Here is a 22,734-nt window from a genome sequence, read left to right on the forward strand (position 1 = left end):
AAAATAGTTTCGCGGGGAATTTTAAAAGCGGCACAGTCATTGGCCAAATTGAATTATTGGATAAGATGTCACTGCGCCACAACTCAATTTGTTTTATTGTAAAAGAAAGTAAAATCACGGAAATTAATGCCTAATTAGTACCTGAGTGAGTTATCTGAATTAGATTATAAACATTTTTCTCAATATGTTTTAGGGTTATGAAGTCAAAGACAAAAAACGGACGGACATTCTTTTTCATAGACGCTTGTTTGTCTTCGAAAATATCATTATTGATTTGAAAATTGCAAATACCAACCTGTGGCTTCAGAAAGCAAAACTGTAAAACGTAACCAACGAATGAAATAAAAAGAAATACCTTGATAGTAAATAGTACCGTATCGATATACCTTTGAATTCAAGATTTTGTCACCGTGTGTCTGTTCTATTCAAATGCAAACCTTAAACATTTAGTGAAAAATGTTATTGAGCAATACATTGTAAAATATCTAGATACCGAAAATTACCGCATTGATATACCTTTTATTATCCAACAGGAACTTGTTACAACGCTATATATCGGATTCCTTGGCCTTTTGTTCTCTTCTTTCCTCGTGTACTTGGTAGAAAAAGATGCAGACAGAAGGAAGTTCCGTAGCTTCGCTGATGCTCTGTGGTGGGGCGTGGTATGTATTATGTAGACTAATCGGATGTATAGGTGCAAAAACTTGTAAGAAAATCAAACATTTTTCTTTAATCGGTAAACCTAGTTACGCCCACGTAAAAAATAACAGTTCTTGTTGAACGACTATTCCGTCTTTACACATTACAAAGTTAGCTCCATTGCGGGTAGGTTTCCATTGTGACGTCATTATTTTTTGAGCGTAATCAATGTCGTTTTCTCCGGAAAAGTATGACGTTATGCTCGCAAACACATGACGTCACAATCAATACTTACCCGCACGGACAGATAACTCTATAATATGCAAATAAAGAATATTAGCTTTAAATAAGGAATCTCTAAATAAGATCTTATCTCCTTCGAGGCGCACAACACAGAGATGAACGGACCCTTTTCGGGGGATAGCATCTTCGAAGACAACCATGTTGTTGATAATGCGTACTATTTATTTTCGGTGAGGTGGTTGGGTTGATATAAAGAATGTATGGAAAAAAGTTGAAAAATGTTTTTTTTATATTATGTTAAATACTTATTGAAATTTTATTTCGTCAGTTTTTAAAATCATTTGATATATTTTCAGATAACACTATGTACAGTGGGGTATGGTGATGTAGTGCCGACCACATGGGCAGGGAAACTGATCGCCGCATTCTCGGCAGTATTGGGCATCTCCTTCTTTGCTTTACCGGCGGTAAGTTTCATAGCTGGAATTCGACTTGTAAATCTCGAGTCGACATAGGTAATATCCGTTGTGTCGAACGCACAACGTTTTCTTCTCGAATATTCTACAAAAAAAGTGAAACTCTTAGGTTAATCCCCTGTCGACATAAGTTATACCGGCGAGACAAACTCATAACTTTTTTCTCGACTATTCTACATAGTATTGTATGTTGAAGTCGAAGGTAACTCTCGAGTCGGCATAGATAATACCCGTTGTGTCGAAGGCACAACGTTTTTCTCGACCATTCTACTTAGTATTATATGTTGATGTCGAAGGTAACTCTCGAGTCGACATAGGTAATTGCAATACCGGGTAGTCGAATGCTCAGGGTTTTAACTCGAGTATGCTACAAAGTATTGGAGATAAACGTTAAAGGATTTGTGCAGCCAAATTTTTTTTTTTTATAATACGTCAGGATATTGCTTTGGATGAATGAAAAATTAAGTCCCACCCAACGAATCGCATAGCTTTTAGCGCTATCGGTTGGTTTTGGTCGTGATTTACGGGTAGTGTCGACTACGGTTCAGAGATAATGAGCTAGGCGGTCACGTGGTCTTGTGATGTCACAGTAGTCCGCGGCTACACAAGGTAAGCCTAGCACTATACATCTATACAGCACATACACGTATACGTTAGATCTACAATTTGAGTTTTTCGAGTAAATGGTTATTCTAGCTTTATGATGAAGATATTTTCAGTTTCAAAACATTCCATTTACACCATTTCAAACATTCAAACAAGAATATATCTAACTTTAGATTAGATAATCAGTCCAATTCGATAGCGATATCAATATGATGTTCGGATCAGTCTGGACTGAGATTTAGATAGCATATTATGTAAATTTCTGTGTAATAAAAAACAGTATAATGTAGCGCTATCTTTTTACGAGTTATATATCTCGAATCCATTTACGAGTTATATATCTCGAATCCATGTTTTTATTTCAAACTTCTGCCACAACGATGCAAACACGGCACAGTTTTTGAGTAAAAATAATATCAGTTATGTGATATTGGAGTAACAGTACCGAACTTATACCGAAAATAATATGTATATCTATATTGTTGCCTTTGAAACTTTAACGTTTACTAAAAAGCAGAAATACATCAATGATATTTCTGATATATGTTTCTTAATAACAACATAAGTGTAGATTTAAATTCATTATTTCAAAATCATACTAAATCCTTAAAATAGTATATTCATTGTCGATCCTTTTGTATATCATACCGATTTATCGTGAAAATTAATCCAAAAAGTAACCACATATAGTGTTCAAATGAAAAATGAAATTACTTGTATACAGGCATTATAAATAGATATAATATCTTGTACCTTTTCAAAAATATACTAAGTGATATTAAAATAAGTATATTTATATATAATTAGTGTGGTAATGCTGTAACCCTTCTTGTATGACTATACATGTGGATTCGAAACGGTGAAAATACATGCTTAGAAGTTTTACTAATACCTTAGATATTAAGGTAGATTGCTATATGCATATGCCACGATTCCGTAATTACAGTATTAGACTGGAATAATGTTTAAAATTTAATCTTTAGTTGAAATAGTTCTTAGAACCATTTTTGTTTCTGAATAAGTCAACTTCCATTATTGTTTTACCTGTGTAAGACATATATATATCCTAGGTATGATCAGGGATATTTTATTTCCATTTGCTTTTACATCTTCATTTTAAAAAAGGAGGTGACAATAAAAAACCAAGAGCATAGATGTACGGGGTTTCCATAATTCAAATCACAATCCAATTAACGGATGTTCTAACCTGATTGACAGTAAGACAATAGTAAATACCCGATATAGTCCACCGAATAGCAAATTGCCCGCGGCCAGGTAATTACAGGTGAGTTCGATGAATGGCGTTGTGTACAGGTAAACAACATCCTGGTCAAGGTATTACATAACATAAAGGCATGGCTTATTATATATCTATATCGGAGTATCTACTCGTATATCGATTAAAAATTAAAAGCGACCGCACGGTCTGAAAAAATAGTTTGTTTTGTTTAATATCTCAATATTTAGATCTTTTATAATATCAAAAATAAATTCTTTCTACCATATGTTGAAACTTTTTACGGTATTGTAATAAATGAATCTCAATTTCTTCGGTTAACAACACACAACACAATGTTTGTAATAATCAATCATCGGTGTGTACGTACGTCAATACTTTAATCAAGGATTTCTTAAATTGCTACATGTACGTAAAATTTCATTTTAGAGTCACAAACTTTGTAATTCACAATGTATCAAAGATACAGACTATAGGAAAATATTACCTAATTAAAGCTTATTCGTTGCTGAACTCCTCGACAAAAAATCCGAAACTTTTATTTCTGTGTGGATTTTCTTTCATTATTACATGAAGATACCTGCTATTAGAGCATAAATTAGAGTATTTGAAACATCGAATTTCACTCTTTTAGTTATTTACATTCAAGCCAAAGTTATTGTACGATTAACTTCACTCAAAAGTAATCATAAAAATCGTTGATCGGCTTTTCCTGTGACCGTCGATGTAAGTGATAGCACACCAGTTATAGTACAGCTATAAACCACGGACTATTGTGACGTCACACGGTTTAGAGCTAGAAAATATGCATAATCGGGCGGCCAGAATTTTGGACCTCGATATCGACTTCTTACGGGTTATTCCGGTCGCGCGCGGTACGGAGAGGTTTCTACACGTGCTAATAAAGCCATTTCCAGCATAAACTGAAATTATCATTTTTGACTGCACAAATCCTTTAAAAAGTCGAAACAAGAACCCTTGAATTTGGATAGTATGCGACTCAGAGAAAATATTTCTGAGTCAGTTGAAATGTTTGTTACATCATTAAACCATTCACGGGGCTAAAGAAATGGAAACATAATTTTCTGAACCAATTAAAATGTTTGTTACAAGGATGACTAAATCATTTGCTTATGATACATGAATGAACCTTTGCCGATTTTGAATAGAAATATTGTGTTTTAACAGGAAGTAGAATTTATGATGTAATATCGATTTATATATTTCCTGAAAGAATTATTGCAAAATTTTTGAACTTGAGGTATATGATACTAATGTTTTATCCTAAGACATCTGCAACCTAATTTTTCCAAGATCCAAGCCGTTTAAGGAGAAAATAAGACCGTTTTTATAGAACCAATTTCCTTCCAAAAATGGATAATTGCAATGTCGTCTTTTATTTAAGACCAGTTAAAGGCCCACTACCTTTCCGGGGCAAAACACAAAGGTTTCTTAAAACATTGATAACATCAGAAAATATATACCGATGGCCTAAGATGAGGTTACAAAACCAAACATAGGCAAGATATGCTGCGTAATATATGATAACAGTGGAGAGTCTTCACTGTTTTGCCGTCTAACGCAATGATAATCAACTACCGCACGGTATTAAGGACAACGGCGGGAAACATAAGACGACCCGCGTTATGAAAATTAACATTTTATTTATTCATAAAGTGCACCACAATAAACAAATATCAACACAAAAATAGCATATTTAAAATCTGTTTTTATCACCTTTAATCACATTGTTCAGAAGGTGATGATACGTGTATTATTAACGGTAAGTTAATAACTTTTGCAACTCTACAAAATTATCGATCTCGTTTTACCATTCCCATTTTAAACATTAAAAGCCGTTTCGGAAAGGTAATGGGCCTTTAAGACAAATAAATGTGAAATGTTTTTCATAGTTCGTGGTGACAATTCGTTGATTATCTACATGAAAGCCCAGCCGTCATAACCGCAAAGTTTTATTTGTCTGAATCATTTCCTCCCCGCAGTGTTCCAGCTTATATGGAGATAACCGTTCTTTTGTGAGACTGTTTCCGTGTAATTCATCTCACATTAAAGTTGTATCCCGAACATTAGGCGGGTCCATCCCCAGTGCTTTTACATCTTCTGTGACACTCAAACGCAGTAATTTTATCGTCTTTGTGATTGGTTCGTTGCAGGATTCTTTGTGTATTATTAAGTAATTTGATTGTTTATTTCGCGTAGGTTTTATAAGTAGGTCACCCTTGCTGATGTACTAAGAAATAAAAGTAGGACAGAGATATAACAAAGAATTATAGAAAAGGCCTGATCAGGTACATGTACATGTATGTCAGTCACATATATAGGAAGAGTAGCCTTCATGAATTCACTGTGTACACTGTATCACATAAAGACTTATTATAAAAGGGTTAGTTTTTAGCAGTTTTTGCCAAAAAAAATAATAAAAAAAATAGATAAATAAAAAATAAAAAATAATACAAAAGTGCAAATAACCACGGCCCTGAAGTATTGCCCTAGAGAACCCCAAACTTTAAATAAATTCAACCTTGAAAACACGTCACACTTGTTGTTATGAAAATGTTAATTATCAGAATATCTGAACCCCAAGTGATGACATATTATTCACCGATACTGCTGGAGAACTCAATACGTCAGTTTTACCATGAATTATTTGAACAAAACAAAAATGAAAGAGAGACAAAACAGGCGAAAAATATTATGATCTTTGTCTGGTATAGGTAAAGATCTATTATTTTAAAAAGTTTTTAAAGCGTCTTATAACTTTGCTGCGTACATAGTTAGATTATACTGAATCACATGAAACATTTGATGTATAGACACTTTCGTTGTTTTCGAGGCTGCAGTGACACAACAAATATAAAACCAACGAATTGTTTTATATGATGTGACCACTATTGCGCCACCGAATAAATAAGGCAAAAACATAATATGTCTGGTTAGGCTTACCCAACCGACCCAAATTTTTTACCCCCGACCCCATTTTTTTCTGTACCTTAAAGGATACTCCTATCATAAATAATTTACTCTAGGCCAACCTGAACTGTTAATACTTTCTTCAAATCTCCAAAAGATAAAAAAAAATGTTAATCATTTTATTGATAAATAGGAGCCATATATCTGCTTAGTAAACAGCTTGCATCTGAACTTGACAAAAAATCCCTACCTACCGACCTTATTATTTTTGCCAATGTAACTTTTTTTGCCAATGATTTTTTTTGCCTAACCGCGAATATTTCTATCCACGAAATATTGTCAATGTTCCAAACAACGAAATAAACTTCACGCGAATATTTCATGATCTACAGTATACATTCACATTAACAAAACTGATTTTATTACTTACTAATCTATCAGGGAATACTTGGTTCCGGTTTCGCTTTAAAAGTCCAACAGCAGCAGCGCCAGAAACACCTTATTAGGAGACGTGTGCCCGCGGCTCGGCTGATCCAGTGTCTGTGGAGATGTTACGCGGCAGACGAGAACTCTATGTCTATAGCTACGTGGAAACCTCACATGATTCCATGTCCCAGCCCTACTTCGTAAGTACATGAATTACGTCTCCGTCTCATCAATGCAATGCCTTCAGCTATCTTTTACTTCCATTGGGAAAAGAAAAACATGACAAAAATTATCAAAATATGTAGTTTTACAGAAGTATTTAAGATTGTTCTGTATTTGCAGGTATTTATTGTTACGTCATGCATTGTGGGCGTAACGCCATTTTTTAGACAAAAAAACGTTATTTATGGTCACAAAATAATGACGTCACAATTGATACCTACCCGCAAGGGAGATAAATATAAGTCTGTGATATGCAAAGGCGGAATATGGTATATATGAAAAGCACACTAATGATGATATATTCTGAACAAACGACAAAGCGATTTATTCTGAGGATACACTGAAGTTGTTTTTTTTTTTTTTTTTTTTTTTCTTGCTCCATAACATAGAATCAGGTGTCCAAATTAATACCTATAATTAATAAAATGATTGAAAATTACTTCTACAATAAAACGTGTTTTTTTTACAGAGAGTAGCGTATATCAGGGCAAGAAATATGGAAGTGAACTTCACAGTTACATACATGTAGCTAAGTAATGGACAGATGCATCATCTGTGCCTAATGTCTACACCAAATATATACCAGCATTATGGTTAATATACTGTACATCATTTTCTCAACATTATCCCAAATCCGTTCTATAAATCATTTCTCACTCAAGACGGACATTGTTAATGATATTGATATATTCTCCAGACGGGCAATCCGTCTGTCCCATGGCAACTAAGGGCCTATGTAGATTAGGTGTCCTTATTCATTTTATGGTTTTTTTTCCTTTTTTATTTTCTTCCTCGTGTTTTCTATCATTTTCCCCTTTCATGTTTTATAATGTCATTCGGAATACATTCTGCAAAGTGTTTTCTAATATTCTTACTTCTTCTTAATAAAGTAATGTGTAGTATGATAACATGATAATCATCAAACGGATGAATTACCGAATGATTAGATTAATTAAGAATGAATAATCAGGGTAACATAACAACAGAAATTCCCGGTTTGTCGTCGTACATGACAGCAAATACATGTATGTGTTATGAAGGTATATATCGTTCACGATTTTTTTATCAAGTTTTGTATCCATTGCCCCTGGGATACGTTAATATATGCTTTATTCTAATCCGATTCCGAGTGTGAATTAAAAACAACCTGTTCTACATCCCAAAGTTGCTGGAAACACTGATTTAACGAAATCATTTTAATATACGTTTCTCATGCAGTGACAGACAATGGAAAAACAACACTGGCTCTTCCTTCGTGAGCAGGTTCTCCACCAGACGGCGCGACCGTTCCAGTGCCGGAAGTAGTATAACTTCCAGTTCTCCACACTCGCCACTAATTTCACGCCGTGAATCGAAGAAGCCAAATGGTACAGCGGACATGGAGGATTTCGCTATCAACAGGTACGTAGATGTAGGACTTTATTAGCCTTATAGTTCGGTTCTAGAATAGAACGTTTTTAACATTGTAGAGCTTAAGCATGTAGGCGTTTTGTTCCTGCAATGATACCTAGCTGTAACTGATACATTTGGTGTAGTTACCTGTTGAATGATGAGGTCTTCGTAAAAGCAGATGTCAATGGTTTATCGAAAACCGGAGTTCTAGGAGACAGTCGTTAGCCTACTTTTTGTGCCTATATTTAAAAAATTGGAGCATTATTGATGCGCCTAATGTATATCGGTTATATTTCGCGAGTAGTTTATTTCCGCAATATTCAGGTTATCGCTTAAATCCACGAATTCTAACAAACCAAAAAAGGAATATTCACAAATTTTGAACGTACCTAACGACAATAGTTCAAAGAATTCCAGGAATCAGTGAACCGCAAAATTTAACATTCATGAATATGTTCCGTATAGAAAACCGCGAAATATTGATCCCGCGAATTTTAGACGCTGTACAGTAACTGTACGACAACTTGTTACAGCAAAACTTCGAAATTATTTGTCTGTAATTATCAAAATTAAAATCCATAGACAGATTAGCCCAAGTGATTTCGAGATTTTCTTTATTTTAAAGACAATTATTTAGCATAATACTCTATTACAACCATATGTACCTGATAATTTCGAATATTGTACAGCTGGTCCACATTTGCGCTATATGAACTACAATTGGGACAAATTCATTTCAATTGTGTAAATTCTCACGATGTGGCATAAAGGATATACATGATACAACCATTTATCAATGTTTCGAGTTCGAAGAGGGTACAATTCATCATATTTAACGAATCAATTGGTCGCGTCCATAGCAATTTCTCGCGAAATCGCGAAAATATAATCCAGCCAAAATAACCAGCTATACGGTATTCAAATTCTTATTTATTTTTCGTTTGTCAAATACCAACGAATAGAAATGAACAAAGTCATTCTTATTATAATTTATATGTTATGTAAGTTATATATCACCTGTAAGGAAATATTCCACATGCCGCTTTGCATTAGTTGTGTTTCATTATCATATACACAGCAATGTTGTCAATTTAACAGCTTGGTGAACCGTACATGGTAAGACTATACTCTTGATAACTACTAAAACAGACTATATCGCATTTGCAATGCATGTACATCGCATGTGACATTTGCGTGGATTTGTTTCTCTTACATTTGTGTATTTCACTTGGTTGTCATATCAACTGAATGTTTATTCAATCGTAGAATATCACAGCATGCATGTGAAACTTATTACATTCACGATTTTTTTTTATTAATGATTTGGTAACATATATCTTATTCGATGAAGATATATGCAATACGAGGAAACGTAAATATGAATATCATGGGAAGTGAATTAGTTATCAATTTATGATGTAAGATGTCACAGGGGTCAAATAATCGCATCGTAAATGTAACCCTGTAAGTTTGTTCGGTCAATATTTAGATCCGTGAACATTTACTTTTTATCACAACTTGTCATAAATTGTTAATCTATTGTAACAAAATTTGGCCAGAAGTATGAATGAGGGAGACCAGGTGAGCGATACATGCCATCCAACTCTTTTGTCTATTTTCATCCAGAATATTTATTTTCGTAAATTAACAGAAGGTAGAATAGAAGAGGGACAAACATATGTTCAGTTTGTATAACTACGATATAAAGTGAGCATGTATAATATAGTGTATAGTAAGTATACTGTAAGTTTACTGTAAGTTTGTGTTCAGTTGTATGCATACCATCATTGTGTCCTTCAGTTTTGATTTCGTTCAAATTGGATTGGCATGTATGCATTTATTTGATTATTTCCTCTTTCTGTTTTGTTTATTTTTCTTGTAATGCACTAGATTAAGACTTTTTATATATGTGAAAACAAATTTGTGTGGTTGTTTTCCAATGTTCTTTTTGTCGTGTTTGCAAGAATTTTGTATACATTATTAACCTGCTTGTATGGACTGTGGTAAAAGGCACACTGTAAAAAAAAAAAAAAAAAAAAAAAAATTCAAATATTTAATTGGAATCTGATTTATATACATGTGCCTTTGAATGTATATTATGTTATTAATCTATTATCATTGAAACGGCAATGAAAACGGGTAAATTTTACGTACTTGTAACATGTATTTGCATTTAGTTTCTGTTAAATGAAGTACGTTTAAATTTTGAAATCGAAATAAATCTGAATACAGTGTTGCATGCGTCATTTTAAATTTATCTGTTTCAAATTGTCATGAAATAAATTCAAAACTTATTTTTGCGTAAATACTTTCTTACAACTCATGTTTGTATTATAAGAAAACTGCCTTGATACAATCAGTCATTATAAGTATTAATATTATTAATTCAGCCTAGACCGGCCACAACAACAATTAGACAACTTTATTTAGGGAAAACCAACATCTTAGAGGCAGAGTTGTTTTGCATTGTACATTGAATCGTTTATTATATTTAAACGTTTTGAATATATTAAAACTATTTTTAAAATTATGATTTTGGTTTGACAGGAGCCATTTAAGTCTTGCTACTGGCCTCGCAGACCAGAGAGTAGACCAACTGCCTCTCAAGAAAGACAGTCGATCGCCTTCATTTTCGTACAGGGAAGGCAATGATGGTACGCATGGGTTTATAAAGCAATGAACGCAATTTTGAAAATAGAAAATATGAATAATCTAATATTTCTAAAAGATATACCCTTACTACAATCAAACACGTGTATAACGAATATACTTACAACGACTCCATAACGCAATGATATTCAATCCCCATCAAGGTTCCTGTACAATGCTTGTGATATGTGTATAATGAACTATACTTATAGCAAAGTGATTTCGATGACCCTCTAGAATTTACTTAGACCGCGTTTTAATGTAATCGACATTATTTATGTACCATTTATCAGGCGAAAAGCCGCATTGGCTGAGTGGTTAAGATGTCCCGACAAGTTCGATTGATTAGATTAATGTCTTATTAACAGACAAGGTCATTTAAGGTCGTACCAGGTCTAGTAGGGTTGGTAAACGCCGAAGTACCTGGTGAACGCCGCTGACATTCGATCAGTATCTAGAACTACTCAATATGGGATTCGAATTAGTGAGGTGGAAGGCCTGTGTTACATGTAATACATCTTAGCCATCCGACCACCGTATCTAGCTGACAGTTAAACATTAGACCACAACGTCTTTACCTCCGAAACAGCATAAGTCCATAAGAGCTTGAACATAAGATCACCCGTATTATTAAAATTAACATTTCATTTATTGCAATTATTTTTAATGCGTTACATTGAAAATGTCTGTATCCAATTGCGTTCATTTCATCCTTAATGCAATCAAAATGCTATTCAATTCCTACATTATGTTTTATTTATTTATTCCTCTATTGAAATATTTTTTTTCAGATGAGGATCACTCTCCAAAAATGACACAGCTAACTGAACAACATAAAAAGGCTATACGCGCTATCAGAAAGATAAGATATTTTGTATCCAAAAAGAAATTCCGGGAGGCGCTCCGACCTTATGACGTCAAAGATGTTATTGAACAGTATTCTGCAGGTCACGTGGACATGCTGGGACGAATTAAAAGTCTCCAATCAAGGTGCGAATGTTTATCGTAATTTGATAAGGATTCTGTGTATTTGTCATTTTGATAATTGAAGGCAATTTTCCTGAAAATTTCTCATATAAATTCCAATATCATTCAAGCATGGTCTATGTTGTGACGTTTACGATAAAATCGTAATTAAGTTACATTTCATTGAGTTAATGATTGAGAATTTATAAAATCATATTTTCAAACTTCATATTACCAAGCCTTTACTGGTAGTTATCCAATGTAATATCTTTTTGTGAGTGAGACTACAAATAAATAAATCAAATGCCTACCCAAAAGACATAAAATGTCTACAACATGCAAATACAAAATATCCATGAGAAATATTAAAATTAAAATGCCGCAAAGACTATGTATAAAGGGTATACAACTTTTAGTCAAAATAACTTAAAATATATATTTAGTGATATGACATTGATTAGCAATAATAACATAGGGATCTGGTATGCAAAAAGCACAGAAGTCATCGATACATACATTTAATTCTGATTTTAGTGTTTATTTTAATTGTTTTGTAATGGTAATATCCCCTGCGTAGTATAAATAGAGGTTACACAACGAGTGACTGTTGAATATGGAATTTATTCCACACGAGTGAGTTATATTTTAAAAGTTACAAAAGACACAAGCTTTAGCGAGTGTCTTTTGTAACTTTTAAAAAATAACTTACGAGTGTGGAATAAATTCCATATCCAACAACCACGAGTCGTGTGACCTGTTTCTACCACAATTATATCCGCTTTTAGCCGATAGAAATACGACGAGGATAAGTACGCTATCCAACAGCAGTTTTGGCGTCAAGCGGCGATCACAGCATATCATGACGTCACACGATTACTGATGACGTTGACAAATGATGACACGACACTCAGACGTAGTTCGGTCAAATTTCACCGTGTCAGCCAATCAGAATGCGTACAGAGTTTATACCACGTGTGGTATGAACAAATTGTTAATCAACAGCTGCATCGTTTATTTGATACCCTGAGAGTTGAATAACACTGGCTATTGTGGTAGAATGTACAGTAATACCTGAATATAAAGACCACCGAAGGTACAAAGGAAAAGTATACAGATGTTGAATTCCTGAAATGCATTATTTGGGACCCTAAGAAGTGGTGTTATTTAGCAAGTGGTTTTTATACATTTGTGAGCGCTAAGGCAGGTTTTAATTTATCAATTTATTAATTTATTGTCTTTCTAAACAGGTTGGATCAAATTTTAGGAAAAGTTGGAAGCAAGAAGAAAGACACTTATGACTCGAAGCAGAGTTTAGCTTCTCGAATCGTTAAAGTAGAACGTTCTGTAAGTACAAACGTTATTTTCTCTATAGACCTTATTTCAACTTTCAGTAGACAATGTACCCCAACGTATTAACGCAAACAATTAAAAAATAAATCCCCCAAAATATGCAACTTGAAGTAAACTAGAGTCATATAAATAGGTTTGATTATAAATTGTAAAATTGGATCACCGCGAAAGAGAATTGGTGAACGGTTTGTTTCTCGAATTCGCGTCTTAGCCGTGGCTCCGTAGAATTTTGCGTACATTTTTATTTCGCAAATTGTAATCCCCGCGAAAATACTAAAAATATAAGTACACTAGAATCACGTTACTCTAAAATACGAAATTCTATTGCCGTAACGATTAACAAGTATGGAAACATTTTATTAAATATTTGCAACAATATGTTAGTTTACACTTATGTAGTGATTTATCTCGCAGAACATTTAGATGGCCATGGAAATTCCATTCATGGGCTTAATAAATCAACTATATAATTGTTAATTTCTTAATTGTAAGTGCTACGTCGGAGACCCACGGTTGATTATGTTATTACGAAAGTTAAGTGTGTTTGATCTAAATAAACGACAGCTTTAACGACATTTCATTAACGGATCAAAAATGCGAGAGGACGTTTTTCAAAACAAAGAAGACAAGTTATGCGACTATTGACATTTCCTGTTTATATGTTTTTTTTTTCAAAACATAATACAATGAGAAAACTCGATTACGTATCTATAGCTGTAGCCAACCGTCAATATCCCAATAGCATCACATATATATAGACCGCCTAACAGTAACAAACACAAGATTCTACTTGTTCTGACATGTGAGCCTTTGCAGACACACAGGCAAACTTCATCAATCATAGTTTCTAACGTCGTAGTCAATTAGTGCCTGGATCATCTTTGCGAAACTCGAGATTATATTGCCGGTTCTACTGTCTGGAGAAGATAGAGTGGAGTATAAGAATGACAGAAATGTCTTTTTTCCCCAGTAAACAATTATTGTTTGAATATTAAATAGTATAAATATCCCTTCCACAAATTTTCGGTCTCTTGGCCATCTTCAGGTACATAGAAACACAAGAAAAGCTAGGTGAAATCCATCTTGAACGTTTGATATGATGCCGTAGCAACAATAACGTCATAGATATAATGACGTCATAGATATCATGACATCACACGTTTTATGACGTCATAAAAATAAACATAAGATCGTCCTCTGCACTCTCCATTTCATGTAGAAATGAACTTCTCATTGCATCCATATGGCTATCTGGTATTTAGCATATGCATCCACTTCTCATGAAACTACCTGTATGCCCGGCTTGTATCTTTTAGTACAAACAATACTGCTATTTTGATGTCAAACTCTGAATTACCCTCAACATGTCTGTTTATTGGTTTGTCAGACCCATTCCGCACGTCCCTTACATGTTCACTAAATCGTTCTTTTACCGTCCGTTCCGTTTCCCCTACATAAATGACATCTGCTGCACAAAAGAGAGTACACAAGATTCCTTGTTTTACAGCCAACATCCTGCTGTACATTGTATTCCTTTCACATGTCCGTGTCCATTACAACTCCCCGATGTATGCTGGTACATGTCCGACAGGTACAGTCCTTCACCGAGTATGACCCAATCACACGGTTTGTTTTATGATTGACTAACACATCGCAGATGTTACGATCCCTCCTGAAAGCCAGGATTGGTGGCTGCTGAAAGATTGCTTGCAGTTTTGGGGATTTGTGAAATGTACTTTGGTGTTTCCTCATAACCTTGCGTACATCAAGCAAAAGTTTAGAGTAAGTCAGGACAAGTGGTACGCGTGTGTACTTTGTAGATTTCTTGCGATCTGCTAGAAGATCCTCCCTCCTCATAACATCTACTTTTCGTAATTGATTTTCCACTTCGCGACCACTATACCCTCTCTTCCTAAGTTGTTTTTTCAGCGTAGTTTTGTGCTATGCACAATCTGTGTCTTTGGTACATATCATTTTAATCCTTAACCCAAGTCCATATGCTAGTGCCTTTTTTTGTGTGTGATGGATGACATGGATCATGCTGTAGATAAAGCTGCTTATCTGTATGTTTCACATAGAGGTCATTAAAAATTTCACCATCTTCTATTTTGACCATTGTGTCTAGGAACTCTACGCTCCATTCTCCAGCGAAGTTCAACTTTTATGTCCTGATGAATGGAGTTTGCGTGGTCTGTGAACTCTTGCAAAGAAAGCAAACTACCAGTCCATATACCAAAACCATCATCAATGAAACGCTTATAAAAATATGGTTTCTTTGGGTAAGAGAGTAATTTCTCGTCCCACTTCCGCATGTACGTACACGCAAAATTCCTACCAAGACGTGACCCAATCGCCACACCCTTATTCTGAATATAATGGCAATTTCTAAAACCAAAGTTGTTATGGTCTAAAACTGTCTCTATCATTTGAAAGGCATATGATGTGGGGATAACAGGATTCGACCTCTTCTCCAATGCTTCTTTACAAGCTTCCATACCTTCCTGTCTTGGTATCGATGGGTACAGCTTACACACATTACAACAGAAAAGTATAGCACCTTCCGGGATGTTCTCCTTAACACTGTTCAACTTTCTGATAAAGTCTGTAGTATCTCTAAGATAGCTAGGAGATTCCGTCACATACTGATCCAATTCAAACTCTACAACCTCAGCCATCTTCCTTGTCTCTGTTCCGATACCACTCACAATAGTACGGTAAGGATTATCTTTCTGCAGTTTTGGTGACCTTTTAAAGGTCCAGGCCTGACATATTTTCCTCCTCACGCCCGCGAATGTAGTCTACCTTATCTACAACATTGTTTGTTATATTCGCTGTTCCGCAAAACTATACTGTAAGCAAGTTTTCTTTGACGGATATTAAATTTCGCGATTTCGGTTTCAAAACAAGTTCGCTATAAGATATTTAGCAATTGAATTCCTATCAATATAAATGATGTATATATGAATTCTCGAAGAAGGACTTTCGCGAATTTACTTGAATCGCGAATGGTGCGGAGGTAAATCGCAGGCAAAAGGCAGTTTGTGTACCATACATTATACTGTAAATCAACTTGTGTTCGCGTGTGATTACATTTCGCATATTTCGCGAGCAAATGGAGTTTGCGAAAGTCAATTTCCGCGAAAACTTTCCAACTACAAGTACACAACTTTTTAACTGTTAATCGTGAATAGCGAAAGAATTGTTATAGATGATCTTCAGTTTCACTTGTAACTACAGCACCGCCACCGACAACATGTTTATAGATATACATCATTTGAAATATTCAAATGAAAAGCTACATTATCTGCAATGTGTATTTAGAAATGAAAGAAATAAAAATGCTAAATAAATTGATTAATGATGCAAGAATAAATGGTTCTTAGAAGACCATACGCGGGTGCGATGGTAATTGCAAGATGTTGTGCTTTAGTGACAAACATCAAATAAAAAAGGCTTAATTGACATAAGTTAAGGCCACCTCGCAATCTCGCAACCTCGATTTCCAAGTCCAGGTTGCGAGATTGCGAGATCACGATGCTATACAGCAAGGTTGCGGGGCGATGCCGCGAGGTTGCGGGTCTCGCTTTGCAACCTCGATCGCGATCTTGCAACCTTGTGCAAGGAGGCAGTAACTTGCACAAAGTGACAAATAAGCGTCTAATTGATAGAGTTTAATTGATACTATATAAACTAATAAAACATATCTGTAATCAATCAACAGTGTAGGATATAACCAAGTTTATTTGTGTATATTCGAGGAATGATATTTTTCTGGATATAATTATGATAGCGAACATTTGATAAAAGTAATCATCATTAAAACCAGACCGGAGAAATTTAAAACCACTTCAATTTATTTCCTCGTTTTTAGTTCAAATAGCGAAGAAAATAGCTTAAGAAAATAACCGTTATCTTCCTGAGAAATTATGACCGAGAGTCAGAGGGGATTTGCTAATCATTTGAAATGTTTATTACTTATTGATTTCAACATGAATGTTTAAAGATGGATTGTTTTTGCTTTATATGGCTAAGGAATATAACATGACCTTGGGGGACCAAATTACCGAACCCAAAATAACTATATTAATATGGAAACAAAAACTAGCAATATTGCACATTCTGTAATACGGTTTCATATCAGTAAGGGCTTTATTTTTGCTTCGAATGGACCTTATTTAAAAAGATGGTAATGTTTATCGTTTAATGTTATATGATCTAGTGAAATGAGTGTGTCAAAAAGCCAGACGAATATAAAAAATTTGTTGGTGGCAGTGCTTTATTTGTAAAAGGTCATAGCGAATCGAATATCGGATGTTAGACTGAAAATAGAAATACGGGAAAGACACTTCCTGTTGGAGACTAGATATAGACACAAAAAATCAAAAAGACAATACAATTAGCTTCCAGCTGTCATATCGTTTTTGGCCATGTAAAAAGATGATTGAAACCAACAAATAGTAGAATCGGATTCGGCAGACAAAACTATTTGCATGATAATAATTATCTATAAATATAAGATAATCTATTTTTGTTAGATGTCGTCCTGAATTGTGATTTGAAATCAAAAGAAGTCCACTTTCAAGTTACTTTGTCCGTGTATTGTATTTGTATCTAATGGCTGCGGTAATGTTTTAAATAATGTGATTTGATATACTATTACTAATTTCTGTATATGCCTTATTCTAATAATACACTGTTCAAAAATAAAACTGGAATATAATTCTCCTCCATAAATAGTCCCTCCTATAAAAGGTGTTATCTTGCCAGCTTGGCCTCCACGCTCACAAACTCTTAAAGGCAGGTTTCGCCCAATGAAATATAAAGACTACGAAATTGAAATTTATCCTGTACATAGATATAATCTTCAGATCATTTTAAATGCATACAGCGAACAATATGGGTGGTCAGTTGCCTAGCGTGACCAGGAAAATACTCCTCTAAAAACAGAGCGAAGTCAAGCTTTACATAGAACATGAAGTATTTTTTTCCAAAACGAGGACGCATCAACAAACGGAAGCGTGCAACAAAAAGTCAGATAGCAATGACAGACTTGCCACGGCATGTTCAGTAAAAAAACAACAACAAATCGAAGTGCGATGGACTGTTTATACATATTAAATCATCTAAAACACTTCATGTTACTTACATACGCTCGCTAGCTTAGTACATCAAACATATATCTAGTAAGTCTGTCGCTGTTTGTGCGCTGGCATATGTGTTGAAATTTAACTCACCACGTGCAACAGAATCCGGGCAAGTTTCGCTCGAGACGTGGCTTCTATTTCTTCTATTGCTACATGCCATCTCTGTATTTCATTCTCTAGAGATATCATAGGGTGCTACCGATTCCTTTCTAATTTCCTCGTCTTTGTTGCCGATTCAGATAAAAAAAAATCTCGCACGCTTTCGTTCAGTCATTTTGTTTACTATTATTGCGTAACAATGCGCATGTGCGAATTTTCGACAACCCAATCTATCACAGCTTCATTTGCATTCTATTCTGTCTGGCTGACAATCGTAATAAATCAAGGATTTCCTTCAATTTTGTATTCAAGACACATTTATTCAATCTCAGACATATAAAGAAATTAAATTGAGGTATTTTAATACGTTTTTGATCTATTCTTCCGTTTATCGGATTTTACAAAAAAATATTTATTTGGTTGGGCGAAACCTACCTTTAACACCATCTGGAAAATATGTTTAGCACTGATGTCAATATGGTTGTTTTTATCAATTTCTTCTTAAATGTGAACTATTTTAGCCTATGGAAATATTTTCATTTTGATAAATCTGAAGTTTATCAAAGTATAACATACTTGTGTGATTAGATTAAGATTTTATCATCGTTGTTTTGATTATTGGAACAGTGTTATAATAAAATATCTATTTTTAACTTACAATCTATTTAAATTGGTCGATGCTCATTTCATATGGTAATGGTAAAACAAATGGATTTTTTTTTCTTTTTTTTTAAGACGGAGGACATCGAATCAAAGTTGGACTTACTGTTCGACATGTACAAAGAAGACCGAAAGATATTATTACAATACTGTCAATCCATGGCGCAAATCACAAACAATGTTCCTGCGTCAGGGGAGGCAACGCCTGTCGCATCATGCCTAAAATCCTCTACAAGTTCTTTGAAGCAACCTCGCTCAATTCTCTCGGACAAGCAATCTAGCGAGCCTTCTACTCCGACAAACCTTGAAAACGTCGATAATCCATCGATACAAAGAAACCTCTCCGATCTCAGTCAGCGAATCAAAAAACGTGTTACATATCGTTTACTTTCCTTAAACGTTGAAGCAAAGGAGAAACAGGAACCTTCCAGCATTCCATATAAGGGCCGAAGAAAAAGTGCGTCGTTTGATACGGGTGATGAATTAATAATTCACGGACACAGACAGAGATTCGGCATGCGCGGCGAAGGGGACATTGAGGAGATATTCCGAGAGGTTTCAACAGAAGCAAACAGTGATTCACCGGAAAAAGAGTTCGTTGAAACAGTCAGTTCCGAACAACCTTCAACGGTAAAAAACCCTCTCACGCAAAGCCAAAGGAGAGAACAATTTTTGCGTGGACGAGTGTCACGTGATTCAGGCAACAAATCACATGATCCAGATCGCGTTGTCCGGGAGAACCAATCATTCACACGTGTTATTATTGACGACGAAAATTCCGAATGTTCACCTAAAGATTCCCCTTCACATTCATGTTATGCCTCTGACTCTGGTGTTGTTACAAATACATACATTGATCAAACTGATGAATAAAATTTGTTTCCGTTTTAGTAATTAAGTATGTGCGTTTTTATTTCATAGTTCTCATATGTATAACAAAATGGAAAGAAAACTAAACAAAACAAAGACAGGAATACAAAATAATAAAAAGTGAAAAAACAACGCAAAAAGAAAAAAATTACTCAAACTGTTCTGAATCAGCAAACAATACGTGCATGGAAGGAGTGTCATCTTATTGTTCAATTCCGTATATTGCAAAGTATGATCTGTATAGATGCCTTAAAACCTTACACTATTGTGGGATTATTTAACAATCAGATGATCACATTAAAATATTCTTATAATGATTTTGGAAAACGACATTAATCTTCCATTACTATTACATGAAATACAACAATGTACTCTCAACCTGTGTAGGTACTATTAGGCAAGAAGTATAAGTATGTGTATTTTGTTGACATCGGAGAAAGGGAAACAACCGCGTCACTATTACATTCTTTCAAACGTGTATACGATATATCTATTTGATTGTTTACAGAGAACGATACTCAAAAATCTATGTAGTTATATTCGGATACTGTTATATTTTACTACTCTGTATGTGTACCAATGGTTGCGGTATTCTAACTAGAACTGTCGCCAGTGTGGAAGACTACTATTCTATCTGCACGAGTTTAGTGATTACTTCAGTCATAGAGGACATTGCAGAAGGACAATCCCATTCCAGTATACCCCTGTAACTTCGTTGCGAGGTTATAATTGAGCGCCCTTTGCGCTAAAAGCTGTCCAAAATGTAGGTCATTTTGTATACACATAGTGAAATGTAGTGTTTCACGAATGAATTCAAGACAGCGCCAATATGGTAAAGTGAACAGTCGGGCAAGGATGGCTAAAGTCGGTAAAAATGATGTATCCAGTATAATTTCTTATGAAATGGAAAAATAAAATCTCTCGTCAAAATCTGTCTGCGTACGAAGAAATTAATTTAAAGTATGGAAATTCTAAAACGTTCTCCCGGCTCACTATGTCCGTGGTTACATTTCCACGCAGCCTCGCTTTCAATGCTTTCAATTTTTCTTTACTTTAATGGTCAGAACTGGGAAACTAAGCAGAACTTGACCGTCGTATTAATATGTGAGAACTTTTGGAAGGCCAATGAACGCATTTAGACTGGTTTTCTTCGCCCGACTATTCACTTTAATAATTTGTTGCAGAAAACAGGCGAATTTTCGAAAGCCTATTTTGAATTAGATTTATAACCCCTTTACTTCAAAAATACAAATGCACTATTATTGATACATGAAGTACAACCTCCTATGTGTACGATGTGAAACCTCTATGGATGTTTGGGTAGCTACGTATACGGTATATTCGTCTTGCATCTCCTTTCAATAAAGGAACTATTGCTCCTTTAATAGTCCTATGTCACTGTTCAAAAGATCCTGCCGAAGACACTGAACAAGCACAACCTACATTATACTGACAACGGACACACGGTTACCACAAAACATATTATAACCATACCGCGGCCTCAAAAAACGCAATCAGATCGCATGCAGTGGAGGATACATGTACATGCATTCTTAAATGGTTATAATATAAGTAATATACATCAAACATCTGAAATGTTATGCAACTTCTTATCAAATTTATATCACGCATACTGTATTAGGTATACATCAAGGTACTGTGAATAAATTCATTTTCGAGATATGCAAAATTTCGCAAGATCCTCAAACGCGAAATTATAGACCCACAACATTAACGACACAAAAATAACAAAAATAATCGATAGAACTTATAGTAGCAAAGCATCAATATAATGGTCTAAGATGAAGTTAAAACAGATTCATTGTATAAATCTTTATCATTAAAACCCAGCTAGTAAAGTTTCCTTTGTTGTATATGACCATTATATTAAATAATGGACACATAGGAGTCCAGTATGTAACTCGCTGTCCATTATTATAAGGCCACTGTCCATTATTCCCCAAAATAATAGACAGTCGGAGGGAATAATGGACAGTCTATTTTGAACAAAGGAAAAAGACGCTGCTGTAAGGAAAACCAAACAGGTTTATTGGAGCTACCAAAATTTTACATTTATGTTCACTAGTCCATCGAAATTATTACTTCCCTTCCTAACTGTTACTGTTCTGAAAGTTAAAAAAAACATAATTAGAGTCCTGCTTTATCACTTATAATGTACATAGTTTAATATTGATACGGAAACATATCAAGTCTAAAAAAACTTCTAGATTCTTGACTGAGGTGGGATAATATTTAACTCTGATATTTAAAAACTCTTATAACATATAATCTGATGATTATGGTTAAACATAATATAATAATCATAATGGAGCGAAACCTGTCTAATCTGACATCTGGTCTCCCTACATCCTATCTGTAACTGTTCCGTATTCCCGCATGTTCAGCAATAGTATACAACAATGCCTGACTTTCCTACACCCTGAATAATCTGACCAAAAAAGTTGCTCCCACGTGGTGTCGGATTATACAGGTTTCACAGTATACCAGACTAAGTCTGGTATGCTGTGAAACCTGTCTAATCCGACACGACTAAGTCTGGTATACTGTGAAACCTGTCTAATCCGACACCACGTGGGAGCAACTTGTTTGGGTAGATTATCTAAGGTGTAGGAAAATGTAGCATTGCACTGGCAGTGCAATGCTAATATATCAATCAGATATGGTTATTTTATCATATATATAACATGCGCATGGTCGATAAAAAAAACCCAACAGTAATGTTTAAATTATAAGGAAAACTCACCTTGCTTGGATGTATTTGATGCAAAATTAGACAATGCATCTGTCCTTGTGCGAATAAATA

At 34.7% G+C, this 22,734-nt stretch overlaps 1 protein-coding gene across 2 annotated transcripts in view; it reads left to right on the forward strand.

Moving 5' to 3' along the window:
• LOC138309166 (potassium voltage-gated channel subfamily KQT member 1-like) overlaps positions 1 to 19,934 on the forward strand; it is a 126,599-nt gene extending 106,665 nt beyond the window's left edge. The window contains exons 5-13 of one of the 2 annotated variants that reach the window (XM_069250325.1): positions 534 to 662; positions 1,239 to 1,349; positions 6,574 to 6,758; positions 7,999 to 8,181; positions 9,271 to 9,288; positions 10,720 to 10,826; positions 11,613 to 11,811; positions 13,035 to 13,131; positions 19,116 to 19,934. In XM_069250325.1, coding sequence (XP_069106426.1) covers positions 534 to 662; positions 1,239 to 1,349; positions 6,574 to 6,758; positions 7,999 to 8,181; positions 9,271 to 9,288; positions 10,720 to 10,826; positions 11,613 to 11,811; positions 13,035 to 13,131; positions 19,116 to 19,913 — 1,827 coding nt within the window. In that variant the 3' untranslated portion in view covers positions 19,914 to 19,934. The remainder of the gene's footprint in view (positions 1 to 533; positions 663 to 1,238; positions 1,350 to 6,573; positions 6,759 to 7,998; positions 8,182 to 9,270; positions 9,289 to 10,719; positions 10,827 to 11,612; positions 11,812 to 13,034; positions 13,132 to 19,115) is intronic. The other variant, XM_069250326.1, reaches the window with a different exon arrangement.
• The last annotated feature ends 2,800 nt before the right edge of the window (positions 19,935 to 22,734 follow it).

This window comes from Argopecten irradians, chromosome 15 (assembly GCF_041381155.1).
Source record: "Argopecten irradians isolate NY chromosome 15, Ai_NY, whole genome shotgun sequence".
NCBI lineage: Eukaryota > Metazoa > Mollusca > Bivalvia > Pectinida > Pectinidae > Argopecten > Argopecten irradians.